The 22,890-nt window shown below is 43.6% G+C and overlaps 1 protein-coding gene across 1 annotated transcript in view; it reads left to right on the top strand.

Moving 5' to 3' along the window:
• The window catches only part of KHDRBS1 (KH RNA binding domain containing, signal transduction associated 1), a 30,743-nt gene extending 19,206 nt beyond the window's left edge, over positions 1–11,537 (top strand). Inside the window, exons 4-9 of the mRNA XM_032160057.2 lie at positions 516–662; positions 4,560–4,693; positions 5,481–5,682; positions 6,198–6,265; positions 7,158–7,216; positions 10,182–11,537. Coding sequence (XP_032015948.1) covers positions 516–662; positions 4,560–4,693; positions 5,481–5,682; positions 6,198–6,265; positions 7,158–7,216; positions 10,182–10,279 — 708 coding nt within the window. The 3' untranslated portion in view covers positions 10,280–11,537. The remainder of the gene's footprint in view (positions 1–515; positions 663–4,559; positions 4,694–5,480; positions 5,683–6,197; positions 6,266–7,157; positions 7,217–10,181) is intronic.
• Positions 11,538–22,890: the final 11,353 nt, after the last annotated feature.

The raw sequence follows: 22,890 nt of genomic DNA on the forward strand, positions 1-22,890 counted from the left end.
TTAGCAGGCTGTGCAAATTACTGTTCTTCAGAGTTTGTTTTGCTTTTTTTTTTTTCTTAAGATGGAGCCTTGCTCTGTTGCCCAGGCTGGAGTGCAGTGGCTCACTGCAACCTCCACCTCACGGGTTCAAGCGATTCTTCTGCCTCAGCCTCCTGAGTAGCTGGGATTACAGGCATGCGCCACCATGCCCGGCTAATTTTTGTATTTTTACTAGAGACGGGGCTTCATCACATTGGTCAGACTGGTCTCGAACTCCTGACCTCGTGATCCTCCAGCCTCAGTCTCCCAAAGTCCTGGGATTATAGCGTGAGCCATCGCGCCTGGCTGCTTGTTTTACTTTATTAAACTTTACTGTTTTTCTTTTTTTTGTTTAATTCTTCTCAGCTCATACCAATTAACTTTACTGTTTTTCATAGACATTAGGGGTATTTCTTGCTGTTCCTTTGGCTTAGAGGTAAAGGTGGTGTTTTCTCCCTAGTCCACGTGGTGTGATGTTTCTCTGCATTTTTCCATAGGAGGAAGAGCTGCGCAAAGGTGGAGACCCCAAATATGCCCACTTGAATATGGATCTGCATGTCTTCATTGAAGTCTTTGGACCCCCATGTGAGGCTTATGCTCTTATGGCCCATGCCATGGAGGAAGTCAAGAAATTTCTAGTACCGGTAAGGAAATGCATGTCCTGTGTCTTCTGAGCAAAAGAGAACTGGGATCTTATGCTGTTGTGAAGGTAGGGGTTCTTAACTAAGGTCTCTGCATAACCTGTATGTATACCAAATTCTGCATTATGTGCATTTTCCTTAGGTAGTTGTTACTTGCACCTAATTCTCAAAGCATTATGCTCCAAGGCCACTCTATCCCTCCTTGTCTAATGTGGTTTTCATTGTGTACCGGTATCTTGTCAGTATCTCGGGTCCACAATGTGCCTGCATTACTGATATTCAGTTAACTAAGGTTTAACAGAGTCTTCACCTAGCTGAGTATTTTGGTAGTAGTGTGGAACAAGGAGATTGTGTTAGTAAAGTGACTAAGGTGGGTCTCTGCACTCAAGAAGTTCATGCTGTAGAGAGTAGAGGCTAGCAGCAAGCAGCTTATAGCATCTAGTGTTATTGGGTTAAATTCTGACCTGAGCACACTCAGGGATTTCTTTCCTGGAGGAGTTTGCTGAGGATGAGTTTAGTTTGGAAGAGGTTGACTATTGATGTTTAACAGATTGGTGAGCAGCTTTTTTCAGACTATTACTGAGGACTAGATAGAGATGGGACAGGCCAGTTTATCTATCTTGCTTGTTACCACCTTTGAATACTTGGTTGGAATATTACTTTGAATAAATAGGAAATGGTACTATTTTTGCCTTTTAGCAAGGCCTGGTGGTTGTCAGAGTTAACACAGTACTGTTGAATATTTAATAACAAGGATGAATCTGGAGACTTATGAAGGATTTGGAATATTATTCAACTAGAATTGAGTAGATGTCATGTGTTCATCAGAAAACTAAGAGGAGGTAAGATACAGTCCTTGGTTTTCTTGAATGTTAAATGAGGGAGTTAGAACTAAATGTGGTGTCAGATGATGTGAAAATTGATAGGGCAAAAATTTATAGGCAGTGTGGGCCAGGCACAGTGGCTCACGCCTGTAATCCCAGCAATTTGGGAGGCCGAGGCGGGCAGATCACCTGAGGTCGGGAGTTCGAGACCAGCCTGACCAACATGGAGAAACCCTGTCTACTAAAAATACAAAATTAGCCGGGCGTGGTGGCACATGCCTGTAATCCCAGCTACTAGGGAGGCTGAGATGGGAGAATCGCTTGAACCCAGGAGGCAGAGGTTGTGGTAAGCCAAGATTGCGCCATTGGACTCCAGCCTGGGCAACAAGAGTGAAACTCCATCTCCAAAAAAAAAAAAAAAAGTTTTTAGGCATTGTGTACCCATAATGCTGAACTCCAAGGATTCCAACAGTCTCAAATGTCTTAGCAGCTGCTTTGCTTTCAAGTATCTCATCTTCATTAGAATGTTCAACATGAGGCCGGGCACGGTGGCTCACGCTTGTAATCCCAGCACTTTGGGAGGCCGAGGCGGGCAGATCACGAGGTCTGGAGATTGAGGCCATCCTGGCTAACATGGTGAAACCCCGTCTTTACTAAAAATTCAAAAAAAAAAATTAGCCGGGTGTGGTGGCAGGCGCCTGTAGTCCCAGCTAAAGCCAGGTGTGGAGGCTGAGGCAGGAGAATGGCTCCTGGGAGGCGGAGCTTGCAGTGAGCCGAGATTGTGCCACTGCACTCCAGCCTGGGTGGGTGACAGAGTGAGACTCTGTCTCAAAAAAAAAAAAAGAATGTTCAACATGAAACAGACCATTTAACATATCCTAGAGAAAAACACAGCTGGTTAATCTTACTCAAGGGAATTCTTTTTACTCTTTTAGGGGTGTTCTGTTGATCACCCAAGCCATTCAATTTCCAAATGACTGCGGAGGGAATGCCCATCTCCTCTCTTCATCGTTAGTCTCCCTCATATTCCTCAGAAGGGTTAGGTTTATGAAGCTTGCTTGTAAGTGAATCTTTTTTTTTTTTTTTTGAGACGGAGTCTCGCTGTCACCCAGGCTGGAGTGCAGTGGCGCGATCTCGGCACTGCAGGCTCCGCCCCCCGGGGTTCACACCATTCTCCTGCCTCAGCCTCCCGAGTAGCTGGGACTACAGGCGCCCGCCACCTCACCCAGCTAATTTTTTGTATTTTTAGTAGAGACGGGGTTTCACCGTGTTAGCCAGGATGGTCTCGATCTCCTGACCTCATGATCCGCCCGCCTTGGCCTCCCAAAGTGCTTGGATTACAGGTGTGAGCCACCGCGCCCGGCGTTAAGTGAATCTTTTGAAAAAGATGCTTGCCGGGGAGATGTGGGTTTCCTCAGTGTTGATGTGGCAGTTGGAGGAGTCTGAGCAATGGTCTGGCATTGGTTACTTGATTCTCCAAGGTGTGAGTCTCAAGCAGCAGTAATGTATAAGGTAGGAGGAGCTGGAGAGTTGAGGGAGGCATCAAAGACTAGCATCATCTATTGAAGCTGTATATGCCTGGGATATATAAAAATGCATAAAATCTGGGAGATATAAAAATGCATGAAGTATTAAGACTGAATGGCTCTCAACAGGAAGCGTGAAAAGATTTGCAAATGGCATTTGATTTTTCCCTCTTTTGGAGGAAAAAAAAGTGAGGCTATTTTTGCATCTGTGACCACAGCCCTCCATTTTCCCCTTAGAACAATTAACTATACCAGCAATGCTTCAACGGTGCAGTAGGAAGAGCACTGGACTGTGTATGTCTGTCTATCTGTGTCTTCCTGGACAGGTTATCATTTCACGTTTCTGAGCTTCGGGTTTCTTGTTCATCCCAAACATTTCTTAAGTATCTGTCAGATGTCTGATGCTATGCTTGGGTGTAAAGTTACAAAAATGGCTCCTGGAGAGCTTACAGTTTAGTGACAGACAATTCTAAAATGATGTGATAAGTGCTTGGGTGTAGGGAATTATGTGGTACTTTGAGAAAAGAGGAGTTGAAGGGGTGGCATCAAGAGAAAGTTTTTCAAGAGACACTTTAATTTAGACAAGTCTTGTAAGGATGAGTTAAGAATCCCTCAGGTGGACAAAAAAGACAGTATAAGGACAAAAAAGCCTGTTGATCCAACACCTAGATTTTGAGACAGGTAATTCTGAATTCACATCTAGAGTCTGCCATTTATTAGCTCTATGTTCTTAAGCTGGTTGATGTATACTCCTTGAGTCTGTTTTCTTAACTGTAAAATGTGGAGATCTGCCTACTTATTTCAGGGTCATTTTGAAGATTTTTTTTTTTTTTTAAGACGGAGTCTCGCTTTTTCGCCCAGGCGGGACTGCAGTGGCGCTATCTTGGCTCACTGCAAGCTCTGCCTCCCGGATTCATGCCATTCTCCTGCCTCAGCCTCCCCAGCAGCTGGGACTACAGGCGCCTGCCACCGCGCCCGGCTAATTTTTTTGTATTTTTAGTAGAGACGGGGTTTCACCGTGTTAGCCACAATGGTCTCGGTCTCCTGACCTCGTGATTCGCCCGCCTCGGCCTCCCAAAGTGCTGGGATTACAGGCGTGAGCCACCGCACCCGGCCCTCATTTTGAAGATTAAACTGAAAAATCTATATAAAGCTTATTATATAGAGCCAAGTGCATACAGCTCCATTAATGGTAGTGGCTTTTATTATTCCAGGAAAAGGAAACTATTTGCAAAGAATGGATGTGTAAGAGTATGCCAGGCTCTGAACTGCAAGTCATTCAGTCTGGCATGTGAGGAGGTTATGTAGAGAGAGAATGGAAGTGATCCGGAGAGCTAGGCAGGGACCACATTATGAATAGTGAGGGGTCTGCCATCAAGACTTTCGCAGAGAGGTGACAGATAGGGTGCCATTTGACTTCAGAGAAGGAATGACCTGAGACCTCACCTGGGCTCTCAGAGCTCTTAGAATTCAAGGCTCCTGTGGGCCGGATGATTTCTCAGCAGAAAGTGTAGATATCACACAATACTCCTTGTATCTTTCGTTCCCAGGATATGATGGATGATATCTGCCAGGAGCAGTTTCTAGAGCTGTCCTACTTGAATGGAGTACCTGAACCCTCTCGTGGACGTGGAGTGCCAGTGAGAGGCCGGGGAGCCGCACCTCCCCCACCACCTGTTCCCAGGTAAAAATAATGGAGACACCAGAAATAGGATGTAAATTTGACTACCAGTGTCATCCCTTTTAGTGGTGCTCTTATGTCTGGCTTAGGAAGGGTCTCAGGATTTGTATGTTGCATCAAGAATAGAATTCTACAGCCATATGCTCACACCTGTAATCCCAGCACTTTGGGAGGCTAAGGCAGGCGGATCAACTGACATTAGGAGTTTGAGACCAGCCTGGCCAACGTGGTGAAACCCTGTCTCTACTAAAAATACAAAAATTAGCCAGGTGTGGTGGCACACACCACACTACTCAGGAGGCTGGGGCAAGAGAACTGCTTGAACCCAGGAGACGGAGGTTGCAGTGAGCCGAGATCATGCCACCACTTCAGCCTGGGTGATAAGAGCAAGACTCCATTTCAAAAAAAACAAAATAGAGTTCTAGATCTTGGGCACTTTGACCATAGCCAAGTGCTGCAGTCTAGCTGAAACTTTTGGCCTTCTAATTATGGACAGTCTTAGCATTTGTTAATGGTCTGACTTTAAAATTCTACCTTTTGTGACTGACCTTTATAGAGTATGCAGACTCTCCAGACCTACCCAAGGCAGTGCAGTGATGAATTGGTCCTCTATAGGACCTCGGGGATCTTGCAGTGTGGGTCCTTTACCCTGTACATTCCTCTGTGCTTTAATAGTAGCCTAGTTAAGGCTTCATAAAATCTGCCTAATTCCAGAATTTGTAAACAAATCAGAACACAAAAGTGGCCTGTTTATAAAAAGCTCCATTTAAGATAAACTTTCATTTTGTAGGGGCCGTGGTGTTGGACCACCTCGGGGGGCTTTGGTACGTGGTACACCAGTAAGGGGAGCCATCACCAGAGGTGCCACTGTGACTCGAGGCGTGCCACCCCCACCTACTGTGAGGGGCGCTCCAGCACCAAGAGCACGGACAGCGGGCATCCAGAGGATACCTTTGCCTCCACCTCCTGCACCAGAAACATACGAAGAATATGTAAGAAATTTGAACAATGTGCCGTTTCCCAATACCTAGAAGGCTGCTAAAGGAAGTTGAATGACAGGGCCTCGGTCCTTTATGTAGGTGTCATGGGCTGCCTGTAAGATTTGCAGTCTGCCCTCTTCTGTTGCAGTGAATGTTGAACTATTAGAAGATTTTTCCATTTGAGGCAGGGTTTTACTATGCACCTGTAGATTAAACAACAAATAAAATGTACTTTAATGTAGTGTTTTATAATGAATTTCTTACTAGTACTGGTAATACTAAAGCTCGATTTTGTACTTTACTTCCTGCTCACACTTGTTCTGTGGCATATCATATTTGTTTGGGTTTTCTTTGTTTAGTAACCCTTTCTCTTTTGACGATTCTACAGTAGGCATTAACATTTTAAAGGGAAATGTCATGTCCTTTTAATTCAGAAGCCTACCTACTCCCGTGGGATGTAATTACCTTTCCTACTCTCTCTGATTTTGATCTTTTATTTCATTTTTTTGTTGTTGTTGTTGTTCTAGGGATATGATGATACATATGCAGAACAAAGTTACGAAGGCTACGAAGGCTATTACAGCCAGAGTCAAGGGTGAGTCAGGCAATGTAAGCACTGTTGTTTGTCCTGAGGATGGATGGAGGGAGTTGGAGGAACAGAGAGATTCAGACAGCACAACCCTAAGAAGCAGAATGCTCGCCTTTGGAGGGCGTCTCCTCTGCACCCCACAGTACTGACTGGTCTTGAACTCTTAAGCTCAAGCAGTCCTCCCACTTCAGCCCTCTCTAGTAGCTGGGGTTACAGGTGCGTGCCACTATGCAATGCTTTCCTCTGTGTTTGACATCTGTGAAGCACACACTTGGATTTGTAAATTTGGATAACTGTGAGCCTTAAATTATAATTTAGAACCTGAGAGTAACAAATGAAAAATTTCCAAGCTCTGACTACATGGAAACAAGGAGAAATGCCTTTATGTTATTTTGATTTATTATTTTAAAATATCAAAACCACATTAAAGCTGCATAAAATTTTACAAGAAACTTGAATTGCACTACCATAACTTAGGTTCTTTTCTGCATTTCTCTTTAAGACCATTTCCTTGTGTGTCCATATATATAGCTTACCTGTGAATTGATTGAAAAAGAGTCCCAGAATTCTACAGCAGTGATAAAACAGTTCTTTTTCCCTTCTGGTGAGCCCTATGAATACATGTATATGTATGCTGTATTAAGAGGGTCAATTTAGGCTTGTGCTTTTTCACTTTATATTCTGGGGTATCCATTTTTCTTTGCAATAGTTGTAATTATAAGTACATAGTCTATACATATTTTGGAAATACTTTACAGTTTGGGGATGGGGCAGAATGAGTATTTTCCTGTATTAATACACATAGTAAAATGACTGACATATGGAAGTATTTGAGAGAAAGGTGAAACTAAAACATAGTTACTCTGTAGCTTCCTAACACTCTGCCTTTGGCTTTCAGGGACTCAGAATATTATGACTATGGACATGGGGAGGTTCAAGATTCTTATGAAGCTTATGGTATGTCTTTATCTCTGTGGTGGGGCAGAATGTACAAGTAAGTGCCCGGGAGGATGCTGGTGACGAAAGTATTGAGAGTCAGACAAACCTACCTACGGATAAACCTTTAGAAGGCCAAGATTTTGCTAGATGTGACAGTGAGAGTTCTGCTCTTACTTAAATTTTGCAGTACATGGTAGAAAGAGGGTCTGCTAGAGTGAGGTGGGGTATTGCTACTCTTGGAAGGGTAGTGTGTGTCTTAAACAAGGGCTCAAGACCAGCTTGGCCCTGTGGAGCAGCAGACTTATAAGCTAATGTTGATTTTTTTCTACTTTAGGCAAGGAAATAGCTAGACCTGGGTTGTATTTCTGGGCCTTTGCTGCCGATATCTAGGCCACTTTGGTAGATAACAAGAACTTAATCATACACAACTGTACTCATCTACCCCATTTCGTTAAAGAAATAAATTTAGATCTCATTGAAAAGAATGTCATTGTAAAGGAGATGTCAGCTGAAAGGGGCCTAGATGGCAGCAGCCAGACCAGGTTGGGGGCAAGAACAGTGTCTGTTAGGGCCGGGCGTGGTGGCTCACGCCTGTAATCCCAGCACTGTGGGAGGCTGAGGCAGGTGGATCACCTGTGGTCAGGAGTTCGAGACCAGCCTGGCCAACATGGTGAAACCCCACCTCTACTAAAAATACAAAAAACTAGCCGGGCATGGTGGCGGGCGCCTTTAATCTCAGCTACTTGGGAGGCTGAGGCATGAGAATCACTTGAACCTGGGAGGCGGAGGTTGCAGTGAGCTGAGACCGTACCATTGCAGTCCAACCTGGGCAACAAGAACAAAACTCCGTCTCAAAAAAAAAAAGATAGTGCCTATTAGAATCAGATTAGAGGCTGTAGGGGCTAGAGCTGATAATTCAGGACAGTACTGGCACCAAGCTCCTTGTTGGCTTGAAGACATCAACACAGTCCTTGATCCCAAGAGAGCTATGGAGGCTGCAACAGCAGCAGGACAAGGCTGCCTTCCCTGAGGTTTGGTTAAAAACACATCGCTCAAGTGTGTCCTCAAGAGCCAGTTATGGCCCTGTGTTAATAGGCCTCAGTGGGAATACTATGTGGCAGTGGATGCAGCTAGAGCTACCTTTTCAGTATAAGGTATTTTCAGCATACCTGAGGGATTTGCAGAGAGTCCTTGGCAGGGGCTCAGCAATGGACAATTCATGCTAAGATACTGGTTGACAGTCTCCCCTTATCCCTAGCTGAAAAAGAGGAGCCCCTTAGGGCATCCCAGAGACAGACAAGCTGAGCCCAACTCAGCACAGTATGAAGTAGCCAATCAGCTGCTTGCCCAAGGAAACTGTTCTTACCAATTTTAGCGAAATAGCACTGGACAGTTGCCAGTCACTAACACTGCTTTGCTCTGCTCATATACCACTATTTAGAAGGGCCGTGTGATTGCACCCAAGAATTTCCCTCCATCAGTGAGGCAGTACACTGGGGCCTCTGTATGTGTTTGCCTAAATTGCATTTCTGTTTTGCTGGAGAAAAGACCAAACTGAAAGAAGCAGGCTTCTCTTTGTGCTCCTGATATGGTGTTGCCACAGTTAATCTGCTCTGATCTCTGCTTTGATTAACAGAATTAGAAAAATAAACTGTCCAGGATGATCTGTATACATCAGGAAAAAAAGAAAAAGAAACTGTCTTGTTGATACCCAGAAGCCACTTGGAAAGTGATGGACACGTGTGTTATACTGGGGGTATAATTAGGGTTCTGTGTGACTTTCGATCTGTATAGGAGTTTGAGTCTCCATAGAGATGGAGGCAGATACTTGTGAATACAGGCAGCTGGAAAAATACTTCAGGGATGAACTAGTGTGTGTAAAGTGTGGGAAGAATAAGCTTAAACGCAATTTATTTTCATAAGAGGTCACCTCTAGAAATATGTGATCATATTCCTCAGGCTTTTCCCTGTCACAAAGGAGAACCATTTGAGGATGCGAACCACATTGTCTGGCTTCTTTCACCTGTCGACTTAAGAAAGGAGATAAGGAATTGTGTTTTTTTTTTGAGATGGAGTCTGGCTCTGTTGTCCAGGTTGGAGTGGAGTGGCACAATCTCAGCTCACTGCAACCTCCGCCTCCCAGGTTCAAGCAATTCTCCTGCCTCAGCCTCCTAAGTAGCTGGGATTACAGGCAGGCGCCACCACGCCTGGCTAATTTTTGTATTTTTAGTAGAGATGGGGTTTCACCCTGTTGGTCAGGCTGGTCTCGAACTCCTGACCTTGTGATCTGCCCGCCTTGGCCTCCCAAAGTGCTGGGATTACAGGCGTGAGCCACCGCACCCAGCCTTGGAATTATCTTAAACAGTGCTGTCAGTGCAACGTTTGATTGCACATCCCTCTATCAGAGAGAGCAGTATCAGCTCTGCTGGTGGAGGGCCCCGTGGAAAGTGGCCCTTGCTTGCTTTTCCCAGAGAGCTAGAGGACACTTCTCCATAAGGAAACATGACTTGCTGTTGCATGGAAGTGGGGCTGGCTGCCTGCTTCCAATCAAAGACTTCCAGAAGTCTTCCCACCTTACCTGAGGCTACCTGCCAAATTGTTTTGGGAACATGAAAGGCCATTGCAGACTCACTAAGATTAATGACTTCCTCACTATCTCAAGCAAGGTGTTGGGTATCTCCAGGTTTGGGGACTGCAGTACAGATCACATTTGTCTATGAAGAACCTCGTTGTGGGAGATTACTCCAGAGTCAGTGGCAGCTTTTTTGGATTTGTTCCCTTCTGTCTTTCCACTCAAAACTGAAAAACTGCCCAGGCTGCCCAACAGGGCCAAGCCAAGTAGAGAGCAAGGAACACCAGGGGAAGTGTCAAGGCATTAGAAGAAACGCAGTGTTTTTGGCGGTCTTTACTATGTGACCTATCCCTGCTTATCCCTAAGTGCCGTGGCCACATGGTTTATAAACTGTCTTTGTTTTCCCCACAGGCCAGGACGACTGGAATGGGACCAGGCCGTCGCTGAAGGCCCCTCCTGCTAGGCCAGTGAAGGGAGCATACAGAGAGCACCCATATGGACGTTATTAAAACAAACATGAGGGGAAAATATCAGTTATGAGCAAAGTTGTTACTGATTTCTTGTATCTCCCAGGATTCCTGTTGCTTTACCCACAACAGACAAGTAATTGTCTAAGTGTTTTTCTTCGTGGTCCCCTTCTTCTCCCCACCTTATTCCATTCTTAACTCTGCATTCTGGCTTCTGTATGTAGTATTTTAAAATGAGTTAAAATAGATTTAGGAATATTGAATTAATTTTTTAAGTGTGTAGATGCTTTTTTCTTTGTTGTTTAAATATAAACAGAAGTGTACCTTTTATAATAAAAAAAAGAAGTTGAGTAAAAAAAAAAAACACACAAACCTGTTAGTTTCAAAAATGACATTGCTTGCTTAAAGGTTCTGAAGTAAAGGCTTGTTAAGTTTCTCTTAGTTTTGATTTGAGGCATCCCGTAAAGTTGTAGTTGCAGAATCCCAAACTAGGCTACATTTCAAAATTCAGGGCTGTTTAAGATTTAAAATCACAAACATTAACGGCAGTAGGCACCACCATGTAAAAGTGAGCTCAGATGTCTCTAAAAAATGTTTCCTTTATAAAAGCACATGGCGGTTGAATCTTAAGGTTAAATTTTAATATGAAAGATCCTCATGAATTAAATAGTTGATGCAATTTTTAACGTTAATTGATATAAAACAACAACAACAAAATTAGGCTTGTAAAACCGACTTTTTCATTACGTGGGTTTTGAAATCTAGCCCCAGACATACTGTGTTGAGAGATACTTAGGGGGGAGGGAGTAGGTTTTGAAGAGGTTGATGGTGGTGGTGGGGGAAAGGCCTCCTGAACTGAGTTTGATGCAGAGCTTTTTAGCCATGAAGAATCTTTCAGTCATAGTACTAATAATTAAGTTTTTCAGTATTTAAAAAGACAAAGTATTTTGTCCATTTGAGATTCTGCACTCCATGAAAAGCTCACTTGGACGCTGGGGCCAAAAGCTGATGATTTTCTTAAGTTGACGGTTGTCAATATATCGACTATTCCCAAGTTAGTCAAGTATGTCTCAACACTAGCATGATATAAAAAGGGACACTGCAGCTGAATGAAAAAGGAATCAAAATCCACTTTGTACATAAGTTAAAGTCCTAATTGGATTTGTACCGTCCTCCCATTTTGTTCTCGGAAGATTAAATGCTACATGTGTAAGTCTGCCTAAATAGGTAGCTTAAACTTATGTCAAAATGTCTGCAGCAGTTTGTCAATAAAGTTTAGTCCTTTTTTAATCAAAGTAAATGTGATGAATTGTCATTTTTTTGGGTGGACCATAAAATAGTTTTCTCTTTCAAATAAACTTAAATTAACTCTAAAGTTAATGGGCTTGTTAAAAGTTGGAAACATTCTTAAAAGTGGTGGGGGGGATTTTATTTTAAGTTTACCAAAAAAAAGTTGATGGAGTTGTTAAGTTTTAGTTTAAAAATAACCAAAGCTTTTTCACCCCCTGGAAGTTGTTGGAAGCTGTTGTATCCAATCCCATCAAAAATTCTAATTTATGGAGAGTTTTCAACTCAACTGAGCTGAAACTTGGATTGGTTTCCATACATAGGTCTCAGTATTTAAAAGTGCAAGCCAGCCTGGTTTGCACCTTCTGTAGAACCCCTAGGTGGCTCTAAAGTGTGACACCAAATAATTTCCGTGAGCTCAGAAGGGGACAGCATCTGCCTTTAGGCATGGCAGTTCAGCCAACTCTGGGTGCCCTTGAGGGTTTCTCTTTCAATCCCAGAAATGCTGATAACTCAGCTGGGCTGGGGCAGGATTTGGCGTGATAGGCCGGCTCTGAATCCCCTCCTAAGAGACCAAGAGAGGAAGTGATGGAATTGGTTGGTCCCATTTCTACTCCGTGCTGATTCTCAGGGTTCTCATGGCTTCCCTAAGAGCCACCTGAACTGCTCGGGGGTGAAAAATCCTCTGTATTGAAGCGCCAAGCTGCCTGCGGCAGTGCATGATGGACATTTTTTTTTTTTCTTTTTAAAACACACCAACAAAAAAATGTATTTGTAGATTGTGATAAAATGTAAATAACTGAATTTTCAACCATGGTTTGAAGTCAGCTTTCAGGGCATTATGTCTTGTTTTGATGAAAAGAGATCACTCTATACCCCCCTTTTTAAAGGAAAATTATCGCAAGAGAATCAGGATGTGTAAAGCTAACATGCATCGCAAAAAACCAAAGGTAACCTAAATGTCTGATTTTAATAGCACATATTTCTCTTTTACATAAACTGTGACAGCAACTTGCATAAACAATTCTTTAGCTGTTAATTTTAATGTTAAAACTTTGCAAAACTTGTTTAATAAAAATAGCTGTAAAAAGAAAAACCATATGTTGCCGCATAAATTAGCCATAACTCTTAATAATCCTGCCCATCACAAGTGAACTGTAACGTAACCTGGGCACAAAGTCTGACATCTTAAATGACACGTTGTAAAATTTCAATGACTGTAGATTAGACCTCCTGCTGCACCCCAAAAGCTTTCTGCTCAGCTGTTTAAAACTGTGTAAGGATGAGTCCCTGTAGGTCCCCATATTGATATTCACAATGAAACTTTACTTAAAATTTCTTAAAAGTTGCATGTTTCTCCTGTAATGTGTAAACTGCATGCAGGATCTCTTTATCTTTTATTTTGTATGTCTTTAAAACTTCCTCTTCAAAAGACTGATCTGTTATTTCTCCATTTTCAGGTGACTGAAAACGCCTGAGGCATTTCCTGGACTAGAATGGGTAGTGAAGACCCATGTCAGGTATGTTAAGGTGGCTTTCTATTAAGGAACAGGGGCCTTTTATCATAACTGTAAAACAGTTATGCTAGGAGGTGGCCTATAAGGTGGTCAATGGGTTAATCTTTTTTGTGGTCATTTGTACCTTATTTATGACATGACCACACTTACATGTCCATACTGAATTACATCTAATGGTTGATAAGGCCAGACAATATCAACTTAGATGTGTTGAATCCCACTCTATTTATCCTGTTAATAACCTGATGAGGTGGTGGTCCACTTGGAGTTCATTGGTTGCAAGCAACAAAGTGGCTAATGTAAATAAAAAAGACTATTAGAAAGGTGTTAGGGGCTCGACGTTCAGTGTGAAGGCTAAAAAATCTGGTGTGGGAACTGTAGTGGCCGCAGGGAACTGGGACAACAGTGGTAGACCACAGGAACTATCTTGAAACAAGGACTGGCTCCTTGGGCACAACCCAAACTGTCGGGTCTCTTTCTGCCTCTACTCAAGATTCAGGTTTTAGAGAGGGAATATCAGACTGGATTAGCTGAGTCACATGCGTAAGAAACAACCAACTCCTCAAAAGGCAGTTGGGGAGTTATTAGGAAAGGGAAATGGATGCTGGGCAGCCCGGAAACAATTGTCCAGTAATATCCATATTTTACAGAAGTAACTTAGACCTAATGAAGTTAAGTAACTTCCCAGGGTTCCATAATTAGTATGGCTAGTACTCAAGCTCAAGATTTGTGTTGCCAAAACCTGTCATCCTAACCCTATACTATACTGTCCTTAATCTAGGGAAAGGGTATTTCTCACACTTAGGAGATCCTTCATAGGGATAATTGTGGTATAGAAGAAAGGACGTGGAGTTTGACTCCCTGGTTTGTGTAGTTGGGGGCTGTGACAACAGTGAGCTTTCCTGTTAATTGAAGCCATGAAGCAACTAACTGGCTGATTTTTTCTCTGCTCTGAGGTGTCAGGATTAGGATGACGTTGAGGAGAAAGGCCTAACTAGGTAAGCCCGAGGCACATAGATCCTTTCACAGTGAAATTTGGCTTCTTGGAATTTCTTTTTCTTCCAAGCCTGCCTCTCAGTCTCTGAGAGATCTGGAAGTTTTAAGGAAGGGCATATGTACTGAACAAGATTCTGAGCACCTGGCAAGACCTAAGTTTGCGGTTGGTCACATGAATGGCTAGGAAAATTGAGCGGGGGGAATCCCTGAACACAGAGAATTTAGTCTCAACTCTTCCTAGGGTAGTCTGAAGAAGAAAAATGGATTAGAAGTTTGGGGATACCTTTCATTTGGACTGTGAACTGTGCCTGGAAAGGCAGGTTCTGTTTGTGGACCCAGGCCTGCTGGTGTTCTGCCTGTTCTGGACATGTAGCTTCGCCCATTGATCCAAGTATTTTCTGTAAAATTCTATCACTCACTACCTGTGAACTTTATTTACTTATTTTAAGGTGGAGTCTCACTCTGTTGCCCAGGCTGTAGTGCAGTGGTGTGATTTCAGCTCACTGCAACCTCCGCCTCCCGGGTTCAAGTGATTCCCCTGCCTCAGCCTTCCGAGTAGCTGGGATTACAGGCGCACACTGCCACGCCTGGATAATTTATGTATTTTTAATAGAGATGTGGTTTCACCATGTTGGCCAGGCTAGTCTTGAACTCCTGACTTCAAGTGATCCGCCCACCTCAGCCTCCAAAAGTGCTAGGATCACAGGCGTGAGCCACTGCGCCCGGCCAACCTTGAACTTTTATTACCATTCTGTAAGCTTTAGAGACAGACAAGATTGGGTATCTGTCCTGGCTCTGCTTCATGTGAGCCTTTGTCACCTTAGTCAGAAACAAAACCCTTTCAGTGCCTCATTTATCATCAAATGAAGTTGATGATAATACCTGACATTTATCACTGTGCATCATAGTATCCTAACAGAGGTAATGAGTATCTCATTTGGTCTTTTTCTACCTTTGTTTCTGTTTTGAGGAAAAATTCACATAGCATAAAATTTACTATTTTAAAGTGTACAATGCAGTAGTTTTTAGTATATTTATACTGTGCAACCATTTCCACTATTTAATTCCAGAATATTTCCATCACTCTAAAAAGAAATCTTATATCTGCTAATAGTCACTCCCAACTCCCCTCTCTCCCCAGCTGTTGGCAGCCACTACTCTTTCTGTGGGTTTGCTTATTCTGAACATTCCATATAAATGGAATCATATAATATATGCTTTTTGGAATTGGCTTCTTTGACTTTACATAGTGTTTGGTTCATCCAGGTTATAGCATGTAACATAGTACTTCATACTAGTCATAGGAAACATTACTTAGAAAAGCAGCCCATTTCATTAGAGACGGCTCTAAGTATTTTCTCTCTCGTTTTGAATGAGACCTGTACCTCAGTAATTTAAACTGAATCTGCTTTGGACCCCTGAAGCAATATCCTTTCAGGTATTTGAAGATCGTTTTCATTACTGTGTCTTTCCCATCTCTAAAAATTTTCTTGGCTGCGCACAGCAGCTCATGCCTGTAATCCCAATGCCTGGGGAGGCTGAGTTGGGACGATCACTTGAGGCCAAGAGTTCAAGACGAGCCTGGACAACATAGCAGACTCTGTCTCTACAAAAAGTTAGCTGGGCATTAGCTGGGCATGATGGCTTGCATCTCTTATCCTAGCTACTCAGGAGGCAGGGGCAGGAGGATCACTTGAGTCGAGGAGTTCGAGGTTACAGTATGCTATGATCACAACACCGTACTCCAGCCCGGGTAGAAAGTTTTTAAAATACTATTGGTCCCAATAAAATACATTTGCTGCATGCCAGATGTGGCCTTTAGCCTACCAGTTTGCAGCCTGTGGTTAGCTTCTGTTAGTATAAATTAAAGGTCATGTTAGCATTTTTAAGTGATTCTTTTTGGACAGACACAACTGTCCTAGTGGCAAAGAAGTCTAGAGCTTTGGCAGAATTTTAAAATAACAACTTTATTGAGATATAATTCACATACCATACTGTTCTCTCACTTAAAGTGTACAATTCAGTGGTTTTTAGTATATACACAGAGTTGTTCAGTCATCACTAGGGCCCATTTGAAATGTCTTTATCATCCCAAAAAGAAACCCCATGCCTTTTATCTGTCTTCCACCAATCTATTTATCCCCTCTAGCCATAGGCTACCACTCTGCTTTCTGTCTCTATAGACTTGCCTGTTGTGGACATGCACTAAAGATGACAAGGGTTTAGCCTCCAGAAGGCTAAGTCCAAGGGTTTAGCCAGTCACAGAAGACCACTTTCTGTATGATTTCATACAAATGAAATCATACAATAAGTGGTCTTCTGTGACTGGCTTCCTTTTTTTTTTTGAGACAGAGTCTTGCTCTGTCGCTCAGGCTGGAGTGCCGTGGTGTGATCTCAGCTCACTGCAACTGCAACCTCCACCTCCCAGGTTCAAGCGATTCTCCTGCCTTCCTGAGTAGGGATTATAGGTACGCGCCTCCATGCCCGGCTAATTTTTGTATTTTTGGTAGAGGTGGGGTTTCACCGTGTCGGCCAGGCTGGTTTCGAACTGGTGACTTCAGGTGATCCGCCTACCTTGGCCTCCCAATGTTTGGGATTACAGACATGAGCCATCACGCTCAGCCGACTGGCCTCCTTTCACTTAGGATGTTTTCAGGGTTCATCCATGTTGTAGCATGTATCAGTACTTTGTTCTTTTTTTTTTTACTGTTAAATGCGATTTCACTATATGCATATACTACATTTCATTTATTCATTGATCCATTGACAGGCATTTGGATTGTTTCTACTTTTTGACTATTATGAATAATACTGCTTTGAACATTTGTGTATAAGTTTTTGTGTGGACATGTTTTCAGTTTCTTGGGTATATACCTAGAAAAATTTCTGGGTTCTGGGTCATACGGTGACTCTAATTTTTGTTTGTTTGTTTGTTTGAGATAGAGTCTCGCTCTGTCGCCCAGGCTGGAGTGCAGTGGCGCGATCTCAGCTCACTGCGACCTCTGCCTCCCGGGTTCAAGTGATTCTCCTGCCTCAGCCTCCCAAGCAGCTGGGAATATAGGCACGTGCCACCACACTCGGCTAATTTTTTGTGTTTTTAGTAGAGACGGGGTTTCACCGTGTTAGCCAGGATGGTCTCGATCTCCTGACCTCATGATCCACCTGCCTCAGCCTCCCAAAGTGCTGGGATTACAGGCATGAGCCTGTTTAATTTTTTTAGGAACTGCCAAATTGTTTATTTCCCTAATGACTAATGTCATTGAGCATATTTTCATGTGCTTGTTAGCCAGTTATATATCTTCTGTGGAAAAATGTCTGTGTAAATACTTTGCCCACTTTTAAATGGGATAATTTGTCTTTCTATTAGTGAGTTGTAAGTTCTTTATATATTCTGGATGCCAAACCTTTGTCAGATGTATGATTTGCAAATATTTTCTCCCATTCAGTGGGCCGTCTTTTTACTTTCTTTAAATCAACAAAATTTTACATTTTGATGAAGTCCAATTTATCTGTTTTTTTTCTTTTTGTCATAGGTAATAAACTATTGTCTCATTCAAGGTCAGGATTGTACCTGTTTGTTTCTTTCTCAGTTTTTTAGTTTTAGTTCTTTTTGTTTGTTTGTTTGTTTTTTGGAGACAGAGTCTGACTCTGTCCCCCAGGCTGGAGTACAGTGGTATGATCTCAGTTCACTGCAACCTCCAGTTCCCGGGTTCAAGCAGTTCTCATGCTTCACCCACCCAAGTAGCTGGTACTACAGGTGCGTGCCACCATGCCTGGATAATTTTTTGTATTTTTTAGTAGAGGCAAGGTTTCACCATGTTGGCCAGGCCAGGCTGGTCTTGAACCCCTGAGCTCAGGCAGTCCACCCACCTCGGCCTCCCAAAGTGCTACGATTATAAGTGTGAGCCACCACACCCAGCTTTAATTCTTGCATTTAAGTCTATGATTCATTTTATGTTAACTTTTGTGTGTGGTCTGGGGTGGGGGTTCAAATTATTATTATTATAATATTTTTTTTTTTTTGAGACAGAGTCTCACTCTGTCACCCAGGCTGAAGTGCAGTGGCTCAATCTCGGCTCATTGCAACCTCTGACTCCCAGGTTCAAGCAATTCTCCCTGCCTCAGCCTCCCAAGTAGCTGGGATTACAGGCACCCACCACCATGCCCAGCTAATTTTTGTATTTTTAGTAGAGACGGGGTTTTGCCATGTTGGCTAGGCTGGTGTAGAACTCCTGACCTCAGGTGATCTGCCCACCTCGGCCTCCCAAAGTGCTGGGATTACAGGTGTGAGCCACCGCGCTCAGCCCAAATTCATTCTTTTACATGTGGATATCCCATTGTCCCGGCACCATTTGTTGAAAAGACTATTCTTTCTTCATTGAATGGTCTTGTCGCCCTTATCAAAAATCAGTTAACCACAGATATATGTAGGTCTACTGCCTTTTGAAGTAGTTATTACCTAAAATTATTAGTACAATTTCTGGCAGTAGCTGTTCAATAATACATAATAGCTCATCAGATTATTTTTACATCACTGAGAGTTTGTAAGTGATAGAGCTAGGATTTGATCCCAAGTATGAGTGACTACAAAGCATGCCTTTATGTCTGTATTATACTGCAGGCTGCTAAAGTGGAAATGAGGCTGGTCTAGCTGCCATGCCTGGTCACAGGTGGTTTTCCAGAGGTTCAGAGGCTGCGCTCCAGCGTGCCCATCTCCCACCATCAACTTCCTCCCTTCCTAGCCCTCTCTTCCCCCACCACAGGTTCCATAGAGTCTGCAGGGTGGACACTTGGCAGAGACAGTTACTATTGGGGGAATACTCTGACCTTTTCTTACCTACGGATACAGGCTTAGGGTTTGTCCCACCTTTATACTCTCTTCCACCAAAGCCCACCTCCTGTCCCAGGCTAAGAATGAAGTTAGAGAAGCATTAACACCTGCTAGGACTTTATGGCCACCAAAGATGTGGATTACAGTGTGTTAGGCAACACATGGGCTCGCTGTCTTCTTGATACTTTCCTGTACTTTGTATGACCCTACAGAGGCTGCTCTTTACTGGCAGTACTACTAGTAAGTAGTCATTTTCATTTTTTTCCCTCATTTCATTCTCAGTCTATGCCATCCACTGATCTTGACCACATTTAAAAGAAGAAGAAAGTGAGATAGGGAAAATAGGCAGCTTTGCTTGGCTAAAGGAGAAGAGCTCAATTTGAATGCCTACTGTGTGTCCCTATTTTTATAGATTAGGCAACTGATACTGGAAGAGGTGAGGTAATTTACCATGGTTGCATAGCACATTAGGACAGGGTGCATATCAACATTTTTGTACAGCAAAGTCCATTCTCTGTGCTGAAAGCTTGCTGCTTCTGTAATTCCAAATTTCATTGACCCTAAGCGACTGCTTATTGTAAGTTGTGTCTTTAAGTGCTGGAAAGAAAGAAAGAAAAAGAAAGAGAGGGAGAGAGAGAGAAGAGAGAGAGAGAAAGAAAGAAAAAGAAAGAGAAAGAAAAGAAAAGAAAGAAAGAGGAAAGAAAAAAAGCTGCCAATTAAGCTGACATAGTGGTTTCTTTTTTTTTGAGACAGAGTCTCGTTCCGTTGCCCAGGCTGGAGTGCAGTGGGGCGATCTCGGCTCACTGCAAGCTCCACCTCCCGGGTTCACACCATTCTCCTGCCTCGGCCTCCTGGAGTAGCTGGGACTACAGGCGCCTGCCACCACGTCCAGCTAATTTTTTGTATTTTTAGTAGAGATGGGGTTTCACTGTGTTAGCCAGGATGGTCTCAATCTCCTGACCTCGTGATCCGCCCACCTCGGCCTCCCAAAGTGCTGGGATTACAGGCGTGAGCCACCGCGCCCAGCCGAGTGGTTTCTTTTCACGTCAAATACAAGATTCATCCTGAAAAAAAAAAAAGTCATGTTATTACTGCATTTTGTGAATTGAGACATGTATTGACTATTTACTCTGTGCCATGTAGTTTTCTCCACCGGTGAGGTAAATGTTATTATCCCATTTTTACACATGATGAAACTGAGACCAGAAAATTTTAAACAGGGCCGGGCGCGGTGGCTCACGCTTGTAATCCCAGCACTTTGGGAGGCCGAGGCGGGCGGATCACGAGGTCGGGAGATCGAGACCACGGTGAAACCCCGTCTCTACTAAAAATACAAAAAATTAGCCGGGCGTGGTGGCAGGCGCCTGTAGTCCCAGCTACTCGGAGAGGCTGAGGCAGGAGAATGGCGTGAACCCGGGAGGCGGAGCTTGCAGTGAGCCGAGATTGCGCCACTGCACTCCAGCCTGGGCGATAGAGCGAGACTCCGTCTCAAAAAAAAAAAAAAAAAAAAAAAATTTTAAACAGGCCAGGCTTGGTGGTTCACCCCGTAACCCTAAGGCAGGAGTATCACTTGAGTCCAGGAGTTCGGGACTAGCCTGGGCAACATAGTGAGACTCCTATCTCTACAAAAAAAAAAAAAAAAAGCTAGATGTGGTGGTGCACGCCTGTAGTCCCAGCTACTTGAAAGGCTGAGTCAGGAAGATCTCTTGAGCCCAGGAGGTCAAGGCTGCAGTGAGTCATGATCGTGACACTATCCTCCAGCCTGGGTGACAGCGAGACTCTTGTCTCAAAAAATAATAATATACCTATAAAATAATAAATTAAAAAATAGTTGCAATAGTGTATCATCATGTTCTCTTGCAGAACTGAATACCCGGGAGCCTGGAGGAGCTGCCTAAGAAAGGCTTAGGGAGTGCCAGAGAAAGGTGATAGCATTTAAGTTACATCTTAAAGGATAACCAAAATTTGCCAGGTGGACAAATGGATAGCTTAGCATAATAACACTTATTATAGCTTTAGGCAGACTAATTTAATTAATTAATTAATTACAGGTGGGGTCTTGCTTTGCCACCCAGGCTGGAGTGTGGTGGTATGATCATAGCTCGCTGCAGCCTTGAACTCCTGGGCTCAAGCTGTCCTCCTGCCTCAGCCTCCGAAGTAGCTAGGGCTACAGGCATGGGCCACCATGCCCACTTGACTTTTTTTTTTATAGAAACAGGTCTCTATGTTGCCCAAGCTGGACTCAAATTCCTGGCCTCAAGCACCTTCCCAGAGTGGTAAGGATTACAGGTATGAGCCACCATACCCTGCGTAAGCAGACTACTTTCAAATTCTGCCTCAGTGGTAAGGATTACAGGTATGAGCCACCTTACCCCGCGTAAGCAGACTACTTTCAAATTCTGCCTCAGTTTCAAGTCTCAATTTCATCATTTGTAAAATGGGGATAACATCATTTACTTTGTGACACTGTTGGGAAGATCGAGTGAGCTAACGCATATAAAACATTCAACAGGCCGGGCGCAGTGGCTCACACGTGTAATCCTAGCACTTTAGGAGGCTGAGGTGGGCGGATCACTTGAAGTCAGGAGTTCGAGACCAGCCTGACCAACATGGAGAAACTCCGTCTCTACTAAAAATACAAAAAATTAGCCAGGCGTGGTGGCACATGCCTGTAATCCCAGCTACTCGGGAGGCTGAGGCAGGAGAATCGCTTGTACCCAGGAGGCGGAGGTTGCAGTGAGCCAAGATCACGCCATTGCACACAACAAAAGCAAAACTCCATCTCAAAAAAAAAACATTTAACATGACACACAGTAAGCACTCAAAATATTAGCTATAAATAGAAATTGGAAGAATACGTTAGTGCTGATTTTGGAAGCTACATATTAGTCAAGGGGTTTGGACTTTATTCTAAAGTTTGAGCTATTTAATGTCTTAAGCCTGAGAGTGACTTACATCACATCTGTTTACCAGTGTACCGGCAAGGTAGGGAAAATAAGGGAAGGAAGCCTTCTATAAAGTGGCGCTACTCCTTTGTGGGAAAGTGAAGGGGATATTCTCCCCTTGTTGTCCTCCCACCTTCCCTCCTGCCTGAAAGCCTTTTAATTCCTGCCTTTTTCAGAAAGGAGACTCATCTCTCCTGTCTGGTACTTGGGTTGTTTGAGGATGAGATGTCTGGACTGCCTTATGTTATGGGAATCTCCTCATGTCGTATTCCTTTCACCCACCCTGCGAAGTGGAAACCAAAACTCTCTGAGTGTCCACTAATAGAAACTTTGCTCTTAACGGATTGTTAAGCAAGGCTTTGCTCACCACTAGAAGTCCTCAATGGATGAGGTCCCTGCCTCCATTTTAAGCTCTTAATTATGTTCTAATTCTGTGCTGAGAGTATCATGTACAGCAAGCTTGTCCAGCCTATGGCCCAGGACGGCTTTGAATGTAGCCTAACACAAATTCATAAACTTTCTTAAAAGATTATGAGATTTTTCTGTGATTTTTTTTTTTTTTTTGAGACGGAGTCTCGCTGTGTCGCCCAGGCTGGAGTGCAGTGGCGCAATCTCGGCTCACTGCAAGCTCCGCCTCCCGGGTTCACGCCATTCTCCTGCCTCAGCCTCTCCGAGTAGCTGGGACTACAGGCGCCCGCCACCACGCCCGGCTAATTTTTTGTATTTTTTTTTTTTAGTAGAGACGGGGTTTCACCGTGGTCTTGATCTCCTGACCTCGTGATCCGCCCGCCTCGGCCTCCCAAAGTGCTGGGATTACAAGCGTGAGCCACCGCGCCCGGCCTGTGATTTTTTTTTTTAAGCTCATCGGCTGTCGTTAGTGTATGTTATGTGTGCCCCAAGACAGTTATTCCAGTGTGGCCTAGGGAAGCCAAAAGATTGGACACCCTAGAATTATACACTATCTCATTTAATTCTCACAAACAGCTGGGCGCCGTGGCTCAAGCCTGTAATCCCAGCACTTTGGGAGGCCGAGGCGGGCGGATCACGAGGTCAGGAGATCGAGACCATCCTGGCTAA

This window comes from Hylobates moloch, unplaced genomic scaffold (genome assembly GCF_009828535.3).
Source record: "Hylobates moloch isolate HMO894 unplaced genomic scaffold, HMol_V3 SCAFFOLD_8, whole genome shotgun sequence".
Classification (NCBI taxonomy): domain Eukaryota; kingdom Metazoa; phylum Chordata; class Mammalia; order Primates; family Hylobatidae; genus Hylobates; species Hylobates moloch.